The sequence below is a fragment of the Chiloscyllium plagiosum genome, unplaced genomic scaffold, assembly GCF_037043375.1.
Source record: "Chiloscyllium plagiosum isolate Xiang-an unplaced genomic scaffold, Cpla_swu_hap1 HiC_scaffold_1, whole genome shotgun sequence".
Lineage (NCBI taxonomy): Eukaryota > Metazoa > Chordata > Chondrichthyes > Orectolobiformes > Hemiscylliidae > Chiloscyllium > Chiloscyllium plagiosum.
The window spans coordinates 3001585-3020639 of NW_028270139.1; the positions used below are offsets into that span (position 1 = coordinate 3001585).

General features: G+C 44.4%; 1 protein-coding gene across 4 annotated transcripts in view; it reads right to left on the reverse strand.

Moving 5' to 3' along the window:
• arfip1 (ARF interacting protein 1) overlaps positions 1 to 16038 on the reverse strand; it is a 214772-nt gene extending 198734 nt beyond the window's left edge. Inside the window, exon 1 of one of the 4 annotated variants that reach the window (XM_043699966.2) lies at positions 15874 to 16038. Coding sequence is in view for 1 of the 4 variants with exons in the window: in XM_088000080.1 (XP_087856206.1) it covers positions 14631 to 14654 (24 nt within the window). In the remaining 3 variants the exon portion in view is untranslated. Of the gene's footprint in view, positions 1 to 14630; positions 14670 to 15873 lie in introns of those variants that run through there. The other 3 variants (XM_043699996.2, XM_088000080.1, XM_087999961.1) reach the window with 3 other exon arrangements.
• Positions 16039 to 19055: the final 3017 nt, after the last annotated feature.

Sequence of the window (19055 nt, forward strand, 5' to 3'; positions counted from 1 at the left end):
TGGATGGATGGAGAAATAGGTTGCCCCAAGGGAGGGTGGTGAAAGGTTGCAAAAGACAGCAATCAGTTTTAATCCTGTCAACACTGCTAACTGGGAACTAAGAAAACTTTAAATCACTGATTAATGAATTCCTTGCAAATATATTTGGAATTTCTAGTTTGTATATTCAAGAACTGCTATATGTGGAAAAACATATGTACAGTATGCTAAAGTAATGAATGCTGCATCAATTACTACATTTAAGCCTAAGATTGGAGATTCAAGATGCACTAAATAGGTTATAACTAACTAGGTAATATGTGCAGATGCAATGGAAACACGTCAGCTGTGACCTTCACAGACTATTTAGAAGTGATGGGGTTTGTGCAGAAGTGTGTGGCAATTAATTTGAAGAAACGTCTGTTGCTAACTTTCTCCTGTTTTCACTTAGTAATTTAAATACTATTATTCCTAGGAAATTAATGCTTTTCTTAGAAAGCCATGGTTTTAGGTTTAATGGGGAATCATTAATAATTAAGGATATTGATGAATTATTCTAATGCTGCTGAGAATCCAAATGTCCATCCGTCAACTCAAATATAAAAGGTATTGTTACTACATGACTACATCACCAAATACAACAATTGATGAGAATGAAAAAGCAGACCCCACCAAAATCTCAAAAGAAGCAACAGTTCTTCTTGTCAAATTAAGAATTCATTGACTAATTTCAGGTTCAATTTGCATTTCTAAAATAAACAGCCTGTTTACTTGCTGAGCTCGATAATTAATTTCATTCTTTCTAACATCAGTTCTGGGACTGCATTGTTCAGCAGTTTGTGCTTTGCATTTATGGTTATCTGAGGTGGGTGTAACTCATGTCATTAGTGATGGTGTTGAGGAAATTCAACTCCATTTCATTCCAAAGGTTTTTTTCCTCCAATTCTTTTGTACACCCCACAAGAGTTAAGTTTATACTCCTGTTTGGGAAAAAAAGATCAAGTTTCTGTTCTTTTCATATCTGAATCAAATCCTGTTCATTCTCTGGAACAATACTCTGTGAAAAGCACTACTTAATATTTCTTTCACACATCTGGCAGTATTTTAGTCAGCCAAGCTATGGCCAAGCTTCCCATTGATTGCAAAATTGATTCCCATTAGCAACTGCACTTGGTGCTTTATTTGCTTTCCTACGTTCCACTTTTGTACTTCCAATTCTTGCTGCTTCTTGGTTTATGCTTTTGGAAATCTCTTTTCAATTACAATAAAAGAGAATGAAAGATATTTTGGCTGAACTGAAAAACTTGAGCCGCAACTTCCTCCACACTACCTAATAGGAACATAGACTGAACTTGTACCTCACATGCAGATTAAACATACTAGACGTTGTTTGCCATGTACACCAGAGTCTGTGCCATTATTCAGTTAGATCATGGCTGGTACGCCCCTCAACTCCCATATCTAACAATACTAACAATAATCCATCAGCCACAATCTTGAAAATTTCTATTTGTGCCACACTCAGCCTTCTAGAGAAGACAATTCCAGATTCCTAATATCTTGTGGAAAAACTGCTTCGAGATTTCATAATTATATTGTAAAACTCTAATTTTAGAAAATATTATCTGTTTCCAGTTACCAAAGCAGAAGTTATGAAGTTCCAACAAATCCAAACATTTTATTACAGAAAAGATTAAAGAATTAAAGCTACAACTCCTCAACGTGCCTTGGAGTGTTGCCTCATTGCCAGCAACTACAATTACTAACCATAATCTCTTGCTCTTGGCAATATGTACATCTAATGGTTATCTAAGATGGGTGTAATTCATGTCATTAGTGATGCTGTTAAGGAAATTCACAGGACAGTCCTATACATTCTTTGATTTCTAGCCTAAAATTATAAACTCAATCAAGTGCAACATGCTGTTTCTTTGTTCTATTGGTCAATGTGGACTTCAACAGTTTCCTCATTTCCCCTTCCCCCACCCCACCCAGTTCCAAACTTCCAGCTCAGCACCGTCCCCATGATCTGTCCTACCGGCCTATCTTCTTTCCACCTATCCACTCCACCCTTCTCTCTGACCTCTCACCTTCATCCCACCCCCATCCACCCATTGTACTCTTTGCTACCTTCCCCCTTCCTCCCCCCCCGACCTATCACCTTCATCCCCAACCCCACTCACTATTATACTCTATGCTACTTTCTCCCCAACCCCACCCTCCTCTCATTTATCTCTCCACTTTTCAGGCACTCTGCCTGTATTCCTGATGAAGGGCTTTTGCCCGAAACGTCGATTTTCCTGCTCCTTGGATGCTGCCTGAACTGCTGCGCTTTTCCAGCACCACTCTACTCCAGAATCTGGTTTCCAGCATCTGCAGTCATTGTCTTTACCTATTCTCAGTGTAATGAGGGCTATTTTCTGGGGGAAAGAAAAGCAGAAGATAAATGAACAGTAGTTTTAACCATGATGTGGAGGTGCCGGTGTTGGAGTGGGGTGGACAAAGTTAAAAATCATACACACCAGGTTATAGTCCAATAGGTTTATTTGGAAGTACTAGCTTTCGGAGCGCTGCTCCTTCATCAGGTAGCTATCTGGTACCTGACGAAGGAACAGAGCTCCGAAAGCTAGTACTTCCAAATAAACCTATTGGACTATAACCTGGTGCTGTATGATTTTTAGTTTTAACCAGGTCACTGATGTTAAGATGCAACAATGTAGGTGGAATAGAAATTTTCATAGGGTTGCTAATTAGGAGATCAGGTTTATACTTTCTCCTCCCACTGAAACCATGCATATTGCTTGTGTGCAAAGTGTTGACTTTAACCATCGCCTTCGGCATTTTAACCTGCTCTTTGCAGACTGAGTGCTGACAGAAAAAAATTACTTATCAGAGATGTCAAATGTGCAAGATACAAGAAAGTATTTTTCAGAATTTGAATAGATTTCCTTTCTTTCCACTGCAAAGAAATCACAAGTTACTATTGTCAATGTCTATGTCAACTTGCCGAAGGACAAGGAGGGGATGGGAGAATTTAGGGCAAGATTAAAATACATTCTAAAATCCCTATCACAGTTGGATCAGTTTCTCACCTCAACCAGAAACTTGGTCCTGTTATCACGCACCTACGAAACACATTATAAATACATAACTTGTTGCATTTCCGCAGATTTAAGAGGCTGCCAGAATTCTGTCTGCCTTTTCTTTGCAATCACTATTATTCTATCTGCTAAAATCACACAATCATCTTTTCACCTTCCTCACAAAAATAACAGGCAAAAAAAAACAAGTGAATTAGTACTCATTAGGTGTGTATCAATATCAAAAGAAAAGGAAGTCACATAACCAAATACACTTTAATAGAGTATAATACATTTAATTCAAAAGGCGTTTCCAAGAAGAATTGGATCCCTGTACCACGGAGTACATCCTTGGCCTGAAACTATTCTTTAATGGGTGACCAAAATCTAGAAACTGCATCAGACAATAGCCTAACAAAAAATATGAGGAAAGTAACTGCAAAAACATTGGTAAGCATTCCAAAATTACACTGGACTTTGTACATTAAACTCAATAGTGTTGTGTACATTAAAGATATTAGACTTCTTACACTAAGCTAATAAAGCTGACATCTGTTATGTTTAAATTGCCTTTATTCTAAAAACAGACTCCAAACCACTGCGAGTGTGACCTATCAGAAGGATGTTGTGAAACTTGAAAGGGTTCAGAAAAGATTTACAAGGATATTGCTAGGATTGGAGAATGAGAGCTACAGGGGGAGGCCGAATAAATAGACTGGGGCTTTTTTCCCTGAGCATCAGAGACTGAGGGGTCACCTTTATAGAGATTTATAAAATGAGGGGCATGGATAGGGTAAATAGACAAGGCCTTTACCTTGGGTGAGTCCAGAACTAGAGGGCATAGGTTTAGAGTGAGGGGGGGAAATTTAAAAGGGACCTATGGAGTAACGTTTTCATGCAGAGGGTGGTACGTGTATGGAATGAGCTGCCAGAGGGAATGGTGGGGGCTGGTACAATTACAACATTGAAAAGGCATCTGGATGGGTATATGAATAGGGAGGGTTTAGAGGGATATGGGCCGGGTGCTGGCAAATGGGACTAGATTAGGTTAGGATATCTGGTCGGCATGGACGAGTTGGACCGAAGGGTCTGTTCCTATGCTGTACATCTGACTATAGCTGTACAAACTCTAGGAGATCAAATGGATCTTGAAAGCTATGTACTCTAAGATTAACATCACACTGAATTGACATGCCACATGATGGAAAATCAAAGCAATCACAAAATCTTGTGCCAAGGAGCTTTGCTGCACATCAATCCAGGCTTATATCAAATTATGCCTTTGACTGTAGATTCAAAGGCTAATTTTGGACTAGTCCAAAGCAGAAATTACTACACCAACTCAATTTTTCATGTAAATGTGCCCTAAATGATCAGAACTCTCAACCATCAGTAGCTGAAACTTGTCTTAAACCAAGCGAATGAAATTCTAATTGGAACGAATGAAGACTTACCCAGGGTCCTTCCCACAAGGAAAATAAAATTGAAAAGCAATATCTCACATGAAAATTCTAAAAGGAAGGAGGAAACTGCACACACTAATTCCCTTCACTCGGACAAACATGGAACACAATGCTAAGAATTGGTTGTTCGCAATCATAAACATTGCAAGAAAACTACAGTTGGAAATCCAAAACAAAATCAAGGTCAGAAAATGTTTAGGAGAGTCATAGATATAAACAAATTGGTGGTTCAGGTATAGACTGTCAAAACTGGAAGATAACATTAATAAACAATTTTAAAATGAACAGAAAGGGGAGGGCCAAAAACAGAGTTGCAGGTAGACCAAGAGATAGAATGACCAAAGCATTTAAGTGGGAAACATGAGATAGTTAAATTGGTAAAGTGATATTCATGAAACAATCAGGAAACATAATGAGAAACCTACAATACAGAAAATGCATTAATAAGTGAAATGGTGTGGAGCTATAACAAAGAGAGTAATTAAAGTAGAAAAACTGCAAAGCAAACAGATTCCAAAAACAAAGTCTGAGTAAGAACAAAAAAGCAGGTCAATATGACTGTGCAGCCCACATGTCCAGCAAAGGCTCACAACCCAAGACCAATTTGTTTCTCCTGATGCAAGATACCAACAGCACACCCCTATCTCATACCACAAATACTGTCAGCTAAAAAGGAAATGGAGAATACAGTTAAAGTTTAATTAAAGTCAATATTCAGGCCAGTTTACTGTCCAGCACTAACAGAATTGTTTAGAGCTCTTGAGGTGCAGTGGTCGTGTCCCTAACTTTTCTCAACAGGGTGATTTAAAAAAAAACTCTCCTTGGCCTTCAACAAAGCTTAAAGAGGCTTCAGAAGGAACAGTCAGAATGGGCAAGTGATTAAATGGTGCAAGAGATGTACAGGTTGCACTTGTGGAGAGGAGATGGTCAGCAATATGTTCATATCCACTGCATTTTATTCTCCCAATTCAAAGGGATCATGAGTAAATATAGCTACTTAAGTTGCGTGAAATTAATATAAACTGTTTCTTGACCTAGAAAATGTGTTTAGGGTATCGAATGTCAAAGCTGGTTAAGGGGTATATGAAGCGTGCACAAAATGCTGTGAATTAAATGAAGAGGCGATTAGAAGCAGTGCCAGTGTCAAACCTATGCTTTTGGAAAGGAATGATGGTGCTGAACATAGGAGACAGAAGAGGGGAGGAATGGTGCATTTATTTCTGGGATCATTGCAAAAATATCTGGTAAATGCTAAGACTAAAAAGTACAAAGTGAGAAGAGGATCCCTATTATGAATGCTTTTGGGAGCTGGTGTTGGACCTTGCATTCCTTAACATGGTACAGGTACCAATGCTACTCCAGATCCTTCCTCCCATTCAGTATCCTTAGAGCTCAACCCCGTCTTCTAATTCCACCTCTCGTCATGTATTCACAATACCCTCTGATCTTCCATTCTGACCTAAAATTATCTGGGCTCAGCAAAGGACTCCGGTTTGATTTTATTTCCTTATGCTCTAACTCAAAACATTTCAGGCCCAGTGCAAAACTGAACTCTTTTTCCATAAGGCCTTCTTTAAGCAGAATGCTCTCCAGCTCAACAGACACTTTCACCCATCTCCAATATGCTCCTTCCATCTGGACCTCTTCCTCTGGTCTCTTAGCCACTTTTGATCTTATCATGAAGAACTGTCAACATGGCATTGGCCTAAATTTCTGTACTCCTCTCGCACAATAACCCGTCTACCTCTGAATTTGCTGCACTCCATTCATTCAGGTCTAACTCTAACTTTATTATCAAAACTACTGACAAAAATGTTATCATCTGACATTCTGAACTCTACTTTGAGAGCCAACTCTCAGATACACCTTCCCATCTCCCCCATGGCACTACCACTGAACATTGAGTTATTGAAGTCAGAACTGTTACTGCCCTCAGCTCCTCCAAAGATCTTCCTTCCACAACTTCCCACATTTCCCAATCTCAAAGTCAAGAGTGGAGTGCTGGAAACACACAGCAGGTCAGGCAGCATCCAAGGAGCAGTCCTGATGAAGGGCTTATGCCTGAAACATTGATTCTCCTGCTCTTTGAATGTTTCCTGACCTGCTGTGCTTTTCCAGCACCATACTCTCGACTCTGATTTCCAGCAGCTGTAGTCCTCACTTTTTCCCAATCTCATGAAGCCCATTTCAACCTTCTTCCTAAAATCCACAGACAGGACTTCCCAGGAGACTCATTGTTTCATAGAAACTTAGAAGATAGGAGCAGGAGGCAGCCATTCGGCCCTTTGAGCCTGCTCGGCCATTCATCACAATCATGGCTGATCATCTAACTCAATTGCCTAATCCTACTTTCTTCCCATAACCTTGGATCCCATTTACCCCAAGGGCTATATTGAGGCACCTCTTGAATTCATTCAATGTGTTGGCATCAACTACTTCCTGTGGTAATGAATTCCACAGACTCAACACTCTCTGGGTGAAGAAATGTCTCTTTATCTTCATCCTAAATGGTCCACCCCGAATCCTTAGACTGTGACCCCTGGTTCTGGACACACCCACCATGGGGAACATCCTCCCTACATCTACCCTGTCTAGTCCTGTTAGGATTTTATAAGTCTCTGTAAGATTTGTGAAACATTGCTTGCTAAAATCCCAATGAGGCTCCCACCTACAATTCCCTCTCCAGTATATGGATGTCATCAATGTGGTTGCAAGCAGTCAGCCAGAGCAAGAAAACTCATCAATTTTGCATCAAATTTCCCCCTATCATCTTCAATCTTCCTTTCCTCAAGTTCTGTCCACATTTCCAGTGATAAATTAAATGAATCCCACATCGACCTCAACAATACTTGCTTACATCCAGTTTCTGCAAGGACTCCATCCTATTGTCCAGTTTTTGTCTCTGCCACATCTGTTACAAATCTTCCACTGATGTCTTTCCAACATGTTTTCCTTTTTCTCACCTGAGGATTTTCCCCAGTGTGGTGGGCAGAGCCTCGAAATAACCATGAGCTTCCAACCACTTTGTCATTTTAATGCATCATCTTACTCTTGTTGTCCCATTACTGTCTCAGGTCTGCTGCGCAAGTTGGAGCAATAACACCTCATTTTACATTTAGGCTCTTTACAGACTCTTTTGGACTCAATACTGAGTTGAACAACATAGACAATGACCGCGATGTTCCGTTTTGTTTCCTTCATCGTTCCATTCCCACCAGAGTCTGGTTCTTATGAGTTTTGTTTACAGCAGAACTGACCTGGATTCTGCCAGTAGTGCCTGCTCTGGAATTCTCACCTCTACACCACGACTTTGTCTTTTGGTTGTGATATCTATAATTTCTAATCTCGGTCACCCTCTTCTATCTGCTCCTCTCCACCTTTTCCTGCAGTAAACCCTTCATTTTGCTGGCCCCCTTCAGTTCTGAAGAGGTCATATTAGATTTGAACTATTAACTATCTGTTTCTTTCTCCACAGTGGCTGCCAGGCCTGAGTGTCACCAATGCTTTTGGTTTTAGTTTCAGATTCGCAGCATCCACAGCATTTTGCTCTGGTTGTTGTGAATCTTACAGCACTTGACAGACACCTCCAAAAGGTCATTTTCTCTGGCTGAGGAATCTAGTGCACAAGGACAAAGTTTCAAAATAAGGGGTTATTTAAGCATTTAAGGCCGAGTTGAGGAGTTGCCTCTTCACTCAGTCGGGAATCTTTCTAATTATCCAGACTGCACAATTGTGCATGTTACATTGTTGAACATTTTTAAAGCTAAGACCTCAGGAAATCAAGGCATATGGGCAGCAAGCAGGAAAGTGGAGTTGAGGCAAATTAGTCATGATCATACTGAATGGTAGAGCATTCTATAGGGGGTCATATGGACATCTTCAGGTCCTGTTTCTTTTGTTCTTCCTCTCAAGATCCTGAAGCCTGCTGCACTTTGCCAACTTTTCATGCTCCCCATCTTTGTTAGCATGGTGGCTCAGTGATTAGCACTGCTGCCTCACAGCCCTAGGGACCTGAGTTCAATTCCAGCCTCAGGCGGCTGTCTGCATGGAGCTTGCATATTCTGTCCGTGTCTGAGAGTTTCCTCTGGGTGCTCCAGTTTCCTCCCACAATCCAAAGATGTGCAGGTCAGGTGAATTGGCCATGCTAAATTGCCCGTAGTGTTCAGGGATGTGTAGGTCAGGTGAATTGGCCATGCTAAATTGCCCGTAGTGTTCAGGAATGTGTAGGTTAGGTGCATACTCAGGGGCAAATATAGGATAGGGGAATAGGTCTGAGTGGGTTACTGTTCAGAGGGTCGGTGTGGATTTGTTGGGAAGAAGGGCCTGTTTCCATACTGTAGGGATTCTAATTCTAAAACAAAATTTCTTATTCGAGCATTGTTTTTAAGTTTGCGAATGGTATTAAAAGGGACAGGTAGTATTGAGGAAGTGGGGAAGGTGCAGAAAGACTGGGATAGATTAGGAGAGTGGTCAAAGAAGTGGCAAATGGAATACAATGTGGGAAAGTATGAGGCTAAGCACTTTGGTAGGAAGAATAGAGACAGAGTATTTTCTAAACAGGAAACTCTTCAGAAATCTGAAGAGTTCTAGTTTAGGATTCTCTTAAGGTTACATGCAGGTTCAGTTGGCAATTAGAAAGACAAATGCAATGTTAGCATTCATTTAAAAAGGGCTAGAATGCAGAGGCTGTATAAGACTCTGGTTAGATCACATTTGAATTATTGAGAGCAGTTTTGGGCCTCATATCTAAGGAAGGATGCACGAGCATTGGGGTGAGAGAGTCCACAAGAATGTTGTCGGGGATGGAGGGCTTATCATACAAGGAGTGGTTGAGAATTCTTGGTCTGTTCTTGAAATTTAGAACACTGAGGAAGAATCAAACTTACAGAATACTGAATGGCCTGGACAGATTGGAAATGGAGAAGGTGTTTCCACTCATAGGAGAGACAAGGACCAGAGGGCATAGTCTCAGTGAAGGGACCCTTGGGAACTGAAATGAGGAATAATTTCTTCAGCGAGAGGATGGTGAATTTGTGTAACACACGCAACAGAGGGCTACAGAGGCCAAGTAATTGAGCGTATTTAAGACATAGATAGGTTGTTGATTAGTATTGGGATCAAGGGTTATTGGGAGAAGACAGGAGAATGGGGTTGAGAAACCACAGCCATGGTGGAGCAGACTTGATGGGTCAAACGGCCTAAATCTGCTCTAATATCTTATGTTCTCTCATGCCTAAGCTAAGACCAGATGAACATGTAAATTCATTTTAATCAAATATCTTCCTTCTATGATCAGGCAAGGAACAAGAAACTGGTTTTGCAAGAATACTTGTTTGAAAATTGAGAATCACTTCCAACTTCACAAAACAAAAATCACAAAGCTCCTTTCTTCTATTGCTCATAAAGCAGAATGCAAGGTCAATTAACAGAAAATAATGTGCCTGTTTGAAAACTGCTCAGAGACAAAGTGTAGCCATAGGCTTCGGAAAACGGAAGTTCAAATGTGGAACACTGCCAGAATAAAAGACTAATCAAGGCAAAAAATGGAGAAGAGACGAAATAGTCAATAACAGGCATCAAGGTCATAAATGGGGAGAAAGTTAACACTGGTAGAGGGTAGTGAGTACTAGAAAGGCCTGAAAAGAATCAAGCTATATCGCAGTCTTAATATTTAGGTCCACAGCAGCAATCAAACCACATCCAGATGCAAAGAATATTAAGCCAAAACAGGCATAGCAGAGATTAGACAAGCCATTTAGAGATCACAAACTGTCAGTCAAGAAGGAATCATGTGAAACAATCAAAAAGTAAAAGTCTGAGGATTGAAATGTTGGGTCAAGATTAAATTCATACAGACAATGTCTGAATAAGTTTGTGATCAATAAACAATGGGTTTCTTTGTACTGGGTGGGTTTGAGTTCAAAACCTCAATGTAAATATGCTAAATATACCATAGGTAAAGTCTCAAGGATAATAAGGATATAAAGACAGTGACCTATGTCAATTACGGCACAATTGCTACATCAACACAAGATCACTGCCATTATAATAACTAACCACTTAGTCCTAAGTAGTTTGAGATTACTGAAGGCCCCATTAGAAAAGGAGCTAATAAAATGCTCACTTGTTTATCGTAAAATTACAGGGAGGTTAAACTGAGATTTCTATCATCAGAACTACTCAATTGTGTGTAGATCCTAGATACTGTTGCTAGGATGTGTCCAAAGATTAGTTATTGTTAAAAGAAAATAAATCTGTCAGCAAAGACAACGCTAATTTAAAAACATGTGCAAAAATCCTTGACAGTAGACCTGAAACTGACAAAGCCATTGGTCCAAAAGCATAGAAAAAGAGTGCTCACACTCTTAAATCAGCTAAAATCTCAACTCGTCTGATTTTTAAGCTCACAAACAGAGTGTAATAATTGATCAGAATCAGTCATTACAGTACCTAGTCAATTACTTGCTAAAACATGTGCCTTGAAATCAGCTGTAAGGTGAGTTTATAGCATGTCTAGCCACTCAAAGAGACAACAACAAATCTGTTGGCATTGTATTGACATTACACCAGTTTTAGATTAGATTAGATTAGATTAGATTACTTACAGTGTGGAAACAGGCCCTTCGGCCCAACAAGTCCACACCGACCCGCCGAAGCGCAACCCACCCATACCCCTACATCCACCCCTTTAACCTAACACTACGGGCAATTTAGCATAGACAATTCACCTGACCCGCACATCTTTGGACTGTGGGAGGAAACCGGAGCACCCGGAGGAAACCCACGCAGACACGGGGAGAATGTGCAAACTCCACACAGTCAGTCGCCTGAGTCGGGAATTGAACCCGGGTCTACAGGCGCTGTGAGGCAGCAGTGCTAACCACTGGGCCACCGTGCCGCCCACATATTCTACAATGGAACAAATCACTCTCTCTCCAAGTTTCACACCTCTAGCCATTCGATCAGGAGTCAATAACTGTTATAAAGGTGGTGATTTCCCAAATGCACAGCATTGCAAGGAGCCTTGATCATCATCTATCAAGATATACCAATGCTACTATTATTTTAACTGATAAATTATCGTAAGTTACAAAGTCAGAAAATGGCAATGAATTACAGAACAGCACTAATTCCATAAGAAACATGGAACATCTCAAAAGCTGTAAGATGCAGTATACACATATGTTAAAAGTAAAATTTTAAATGAACTCTAAAATAAAACAAAGAACTGCAGATACTGGATATCTAAACAGTCATCACCAGACTGAAAATGTTTACTGTTTTCTCTCCACAGACGTGGCCAGATCTGCTGAGTTTCTCCAGCAATTTCAGTTTTAGATGAACTGTCCTACAGGTCATGGAACAACTATCAAGGGGTTCTGCATGGGTTTTCTGAAAACCAGGGCAGTAAAACCATTATGTGTGCTACTTTTTTGCATAACCCTCCACTCCAATAGTTGGTTAACTGCAGTACATCAATTAACAAAAATAACCATTAAGGATAAGATCAAATGAAACAGAATCACACAGCATGGAAACAGAGCCTTTGGTCCAATTCAGCTGTGCCAACCAGATACCCTAAACTGGTCTCATCCCATTTGCCAAAATTTGGCAGAATCCTCCCTAGGAGAAAGTGAGGACTGCAGATGCTGGAGATCAGAGCTGAAAATGTGTTGCTGCAAAAGTGTAGCAGGTCAAGCAGCATCCAAGGAGCAGGAGAATCGACATTTCGGGCAAGAGCCTGAAGAAGGGCTCATGCCCGAAACGTCGATTCTCCTGCTCCTTGGATGCTGCCTGACCTGCTACGCTTTTCCAGCAACACATTTTCAGCCATAATCCTTCCTAGTCATGGACCAATCCAAATGTCTTTTAAATGCTGAAATTATACTCACCTCCACCACGTCCTCTGGCGGCTCATTCCATACACACACCACCCTCTGCGTGAAAACAGCCACCTGTCAGGTCCCTTTAAGTCTTTCCTCTCTCACCTTACATCTATGCCCTCTAGTTTTTGATACCCCTATCCTGGGAAAAAATACTTTAGCTATTCACACTGTCCATGCCCCTCATGATTTTATAAACCTCTATAAGGTCACCCCACAGCCCCCAACGTTCCAGGAACAAAAGCCGCGGCCTATTCAGCCTCTCCCTATAGCTCAAATCCTCTAATCGCAACAGTATTGTAAATCTTTTCCGAACCTTTTCAATGGTTCACTGATGTCCCTTAGAGAAGGGAGCATACTTCATTAATCAAGTGACCCACAGCAATGCAACGTAATCGTCACTCCTTCTCAAAAGGCCTGAAATGCCTCTACTGAATCAAAAAAGTTTTACAAAAAAACTGTAACTGACTTGCACTGCAGGTGCTCATCGCATTCTCACGAGCAATTATGAATAGGCAGTAATTGCTGGTATTGCCAGAGACATTTCCGTGAGTTATTACAAATTTTTTTCTCTCATTTTAAAAACAGTGAAAGATCTAAGTTCAAAGCTTTTTTGTACTGTTGTGTGAACAAGATGAATAGTGTCTTTCTCAATGGAACAAACAATATTCAAAAACGAATTATGGAAAGCCTAACATGCACCATGCTTTAAACAGAAAATAGAACGATTTTCATATCCTAACTTAAGTAACTTGGCTGATGAAGTACGGTATCAGATTTCTGATCATTACTCTTGCTGTAGAATGCTAAGAGATAGTTGAGCATTCCTGATAAAGAGAAATGTATGGGAAAAACAAAGAGCAAGCTAATTCTACATAAGTAGGACAACGTGCAGCCCATCAAAACCACTCCACCATTCAATCAGTCAAAAGCCAATCTGATTGTGGCATCAACTTCACTTTCCTGCCTTTTCCATTACATTTTCAACTCCTTGGACATCAAAACCCTGAATATTTGCGAGACAAGGCTAACAATGAACGAGCCTCCACTTCTTTTCATGGAAGAGAACTCAACAGATCAACAATTCAAGAAATTTCTCATCTGTCTGACATCATCAGCTCTGTTCTTTTAAACTGTGCCCCCAATTCTAGATTCCTCATCGCTCCTAAGGAGGCACCTTCTTAGCATCTACTCTGTCAAGAATCCTCAGAACTTTGTTTTTGTAGTTTCTCATTCTTCTAAACTGCAATGAGTATAGGCCCAACCTACCCAACCTTTATTTATAAGGCATTACTTTCGTCTCAGAAATCAGTCTAATGAACGTTCTTCTGACATAATTCCAACATAAGTATGTACCTTCTGAAAATTTAATGATCAAATCCATGCACAGTACTCTCGGGGTGGTCTCACCAATGCGTTAACCAGTTGCAGCTATTTTAATACTCACCCATTTTGCAATAAAAACCAACATTGCACTTTCCTTCACAACTTCCTTCAATACTAAGAGAGGAAAGATTTAAAAGGAACCGAGGGGACAACGTTTTCATGCAGAGGGTGGTGCATGTATGGAATGAGCTGCCAAAGGAAGTGGTAAAGTGCTGTACATCTCTATGACCTGCATGCTGGCTTTGTGTATTGTACAATGAAATCTAGATGATTTTGTACTGCAGCATTGTGTTTCACTTTTCAATTCCTCTTGCCAAAGTGGACAACCTCACATCCACACACTATACTCAGTCTATCAAATTTTTGCCTATTCATTTTCTTATCTACATCCTTTCACTGACCATTTGTATCCTCCCCACAATTTGCTTTTGTACCTCACATTAGCAGAAAATATGATAATAAAATCTTTCCTCCAAACAAGCCATCAATATGATCATAAATAGTTGTGACCACAGCATTGATCCCAATGACACACCACAGTCACCGCCTACCAACTTAAAATTACCCATTTAACCTCATTCTTCATTACCTGTTAATCGGTCAGTCCTCTAATCATGGATCGTTCCAACACCGTGAACTTCGTCTAGTGAAGTAATCTTTTATGTGGCACTTCAAATGCATTTTGGAAACCCAAATACACTACACCCCCTGTATCAGACCTGCTCTCATCTCCCTCAAAAACATTAATAAATTTGTCATATACAGTTTCCCTTTCTCAAAACCATGTTGACTGTGCTTGATTGTATTATGATTTTGTTTCCCCCATGTTCAGCTACTACCTGCTCGATGATGAACGTTAGCATTTTCCCAATGACAGATGTTAAGCAAACTGGTCTACAATGTTCTGTTTTCTGTCTCCCTCCATTCTTGATGAGATGTTAGCTTTGCAGTTTTCCACTCTGCTGTGGACATTCTAGAATCTAGAGAATTTTGAAGATTACAACCAATGCACCCACTTTCTTCACAACTGCATATTTTATTCAGACCAAGGGCACTTGTTAGCAGTTAATCACGCAAGTTTTCTTTGTATAATAAAAGAAAATTACAGTACAGGTACAGGCCCTTCGGCCCTCCAAGCCTGAGCCGATCCAGATCCTCTACCTAAACCCGTTGCCTATTTTCCAAGAATCTGTATCCCTCTGCTCCCTGCCCATTCCTGTATGTCCAGATTCATCTTAAATGCTGTTATGCCTCTTATGATCATAGATATGTTTCCTTTTATGATCATGACTGCTTTAAATTCTCCTGCTGCCACCTGCTTTTCACTATTCTTGAGTCTTATTAAATGGCCTATTCCACAAAGACTTTTGTATCAAAGTTTCTGTCACTTGCCAGTGTCACATTAGTTCAGTGTTATCCTCCAAGGGGCCAATGGTCACTTAAGCTACTTTCTAAACATAAAATACATGTTCTGCATCCATAGCCCAGATAAACCCATGCTCCGGAATGTAAAAATATCAATTAAGCAATAAATTGGATTTTTCCTGAATAAGAAAGAGCACACTTTTGAAAACCTAACAGCTCTGTCCCTCATTAAGGGCCTCAACCGCGAGTTCTCAGCAAGACCCTGCAATGTAAATGCCACAAGCTCTGAATGCAACAAGAAAAAGTTGAGTTACACTGACATAAAAACCTTCAACTTGGGAAAGTTCCCGAAGTGCACCACAGGAGCCAATAACCGAACTTACATATTGTCCAGAGGAGTCATTGAGAAGAACTTTAACGCGGTTCTTATTAAACTCTAGCCACGTGGACACTATCTTCCACGGAGGCGGTGCTCAGGCCGAGAGCCAACAGTTGCAGCTCAGTGCAGCCTGGACACGTCGGCAGGGCCCGGGCGGGGAGCGGGGAGCGAGGCGGCAGCTCCCTGACAGCTCGGCCCAGGCCCTAAACCCGGACCCGGGGGTACACCTCCTGCCCCTCCGGGGCCCCGGGGGTCCGCTCACTCCTCTGCCCCTGGTCAACGCTGACCACTGACGGCCCGACACCCGGTAAAGGGGGGTATCCGGGCCCCGCTCTTACCTCCTGCTGTTCGTCAGCTGTTCCCACCGTTTATGTCACCGACCGGCCCCCGGCGGTCATTGAAACCGCTGCCGGAAACAGGAGAGGCAGCAACAACATCCGGGTCTCACACCCCGCGGACAACCAACATCCGGGTCACACCCCGCGGACAACCAACATCCGGGTCACACCCCGCGGACAACCAACATCCGGGTCACACCCCGCGGACAACCAACATCCGGGTCTCACACCCCGCGGACAACCAACATCCGGGTCTCACACCCCGCGGACAACCAACATCCGGGTCTCACACCCCGCGGACAACCAACATCCGGGTCACACCCCGCGGACAACCACCACAAACATCCGGGTCACACCCCCCAACCCAACCCAACCACCACCAACTTCCGGGTCACATCCCCAACCCAACCACCACCAACATCCGGGTCACAGCCCCAACCCAACCACCACCAACATCCGGGTCACATCCCCAACCCAACCACCACCAACATCCGGGTCACAGCCCCAACCCAACCACCACCAACATCCGGGTCACAGCCCCAACCCAACCACCACCAACATCCGGGTCATACACCGCCCCGACGACAACCAACATCCGGGTCATTCGCCCCACCTAAAACCACCGACATCCGGGTCACGCTCCCCCACCGACGGCCAGACTCCGGGTCCCGTGCGGCCGCCCGGACGGAGGAGACATCAGTAAATGACGTGTCTGATGTTACAACCGCCTCGAGAACTTCACAATGGAGGTTCAATACCGACACAAAGGTTATTGCCGAGTTGGTGTACTGGCCCCTCCCTCCGGGCGGACACTGGCCCCTCCCTCCGGGCGGACACTGGCCCCTCCCTCCGGGGGACTGGCCCCTCCCCCCGGGCGGACACTGGCCCCTCCCTCCGGGGGACTGGCCCCTCCCCCCGGGCGGACACTGGCCCCTCCCTCCGGGCGGACACTGGCCCCTCCCTCCGGGCGGACACTGGCCCCTCCCCCCGGGCGGACACTGGCCCCTCCCCCCGGGCGGACACTGGCCCCTCCCCCCGGGCGGACACTGGCCCCTCCCTCCGGGCGGACACTGGCCCCTCCCTCCGGGCGGACACTGGCCCCTCCCCCCGGGCGGACACTGGCCCCTCCCCCCGGGCGGACACTGGCCCCTCCCCCCGGGCGGACACTGGCCCCTCCCCCCGGGCGGACACTGGCCCCTCCCCCCGGGCGGACACTGGCCCCTCCCTCCCTCCGGGCGGACACTGGCCCCTCCCCCCGGGCGGACACTGGCCCCTCCCTCCCTCCGGGCGGACACTGGCCCCTCCCCCCGGGCGGACACTGGCCCCTCCCTCCCTCCGGGCGGACACTGGCCCCTCCCCCCGGGCGGACACTGGCCCCTCCCCCCGGGCGGACACTGGCCCCTCCCTCCCGGCGGACACTGGCCCCTCCCTCCCGGCGGACACTGGCCCCTCCCTCCCTCCGGGCGGACACTGGCCCCTCCCTCCCTCCGGGCGGACACTGGCCCCTCCCTCCCTCCGGGCGGACACTGGCCCCTCCCTCCCTCCGGGCGGACACTGGCCTCTCCCTCCCTCCCTCCGGGCGGACACTGGCCTCTCCCTCCCTCCCTCCGGGCGGACACTGGCCCCTCCCTCCGGGCGGACACTGGCCCCTCCCTCCGGGCGGACACTGGCCCCTCCCTCCGGGCGGACACTGGCCCCTCCCTCCGGGCGGACACTGGCCCCTCCCTCCGGGCGGACACTGGCCTCTCCCTCCGGGCGGACACTGGCCCCTCCCTCCGGGCGGACACTGGCCCCTCCCTCCGGGCGGACACTGGCCCCTCCCTCCGGGCGGACACTGGCCCCTCCCTCCCTCCGGGCGGACACTGGCCTCTCCCTCCCTCCCTCCGGGCGGACACTGGCCCCTCCCTCCGGGCGGACACTGGCCCCTCCCTCCGGGCGGACACTGGCCCCTCCCTCCGGGCGGACACTGGCCTCTCCCTCTGGGCGGACACTGGCCCCTCCCTCCCTCCCTCTGGGCGGACACTGGCCCTCACCTCTATCCCACACAAAATAAGGCAGTGGCGCCATGGCCGGGCCCAAACAGGTTCCACTTGGAGCAACCTGCACCTGGAGAAGCACACAATATTAATACACATTGTGGAGCTCTGGTTTCTAAATGGGCCATTTTGATTGCTATGATCTGGCACTTGCCTTCTAAATCTCCTGGAATTCTATCCTGGAACTTATTTGGATCTGTAACCTTGTTTCCTGTAACTTCTGTTGAATGTGTGCAGCTTTGTTAGGCTGAGAGATTCCTTTACAATTGATGTTCATCTCTACATTGAAAAATTATCATTGAATTGAATTTATTGTCGCGTGTACCAAGGCACAGTGAAAAGCTTTGTCTTGTGAGCAATACAGGCAGGTCACAGAGTTAAGTAGCGTAGACAGTAAATAATAGGTAAACAGCGGCAACAACAAAAACACAGGTACAGGCGAATGTTAAGAGTTTGAGAGTCCATTCAGTACTCTAACAACAGTAGGGTGGAAGCTGTTTTGAAACCGGCTGGTCCGTGTGTTCAGGCTTCTGTACCTTCTCACCAATGGTAGAGGTTGTAGAAAAACATTGCCAGGGTGAGATGAATCTTCAAGAATGCTGGCAGCCTTTCCTTGATAGCGAGCCTGGTGGGTTGATTCGATAGATGGGAGGTTGGCCTTTGTGATTGTCCAGGCCAAGTTCACCACTCTTTGTAACCGTCTCCAATCTTGAATAGTACAGTTGACATACCAGGTAGTGATACATCCAGACAGAATGTTCTCGATGGTGCTCCTATAAAAGTTGGCAAGGATATTCGCCATCATGCCAAATTTCCTCAGCTGCCTGAGGAAGAGAAGACATTGGGCCTTTGTAACCAGTGCAAGCACACAAAGAGTCCAAGAAAGTTTGTTGAGGATGACCACTCCCAGGCGCTTGGCACCCTGCACTCGTTCCACCTCTGTGCTGTTAATGTAGGGGGGGCATGAGTAACATCCCACTGAAAGTCAGTAATGAGTTCTTTGGTTTTGCCAACATTGAGAGTTAGGTTGTTCTCAGTGCACCATTTTTCCAGGTCTTCCACTTCCCATCTGTAGTCTGTTTTGTTGCCATCTCAGATTCGACTGACTATGGTGGTGTCAACAACAAACTTGTAAATGATATTAGT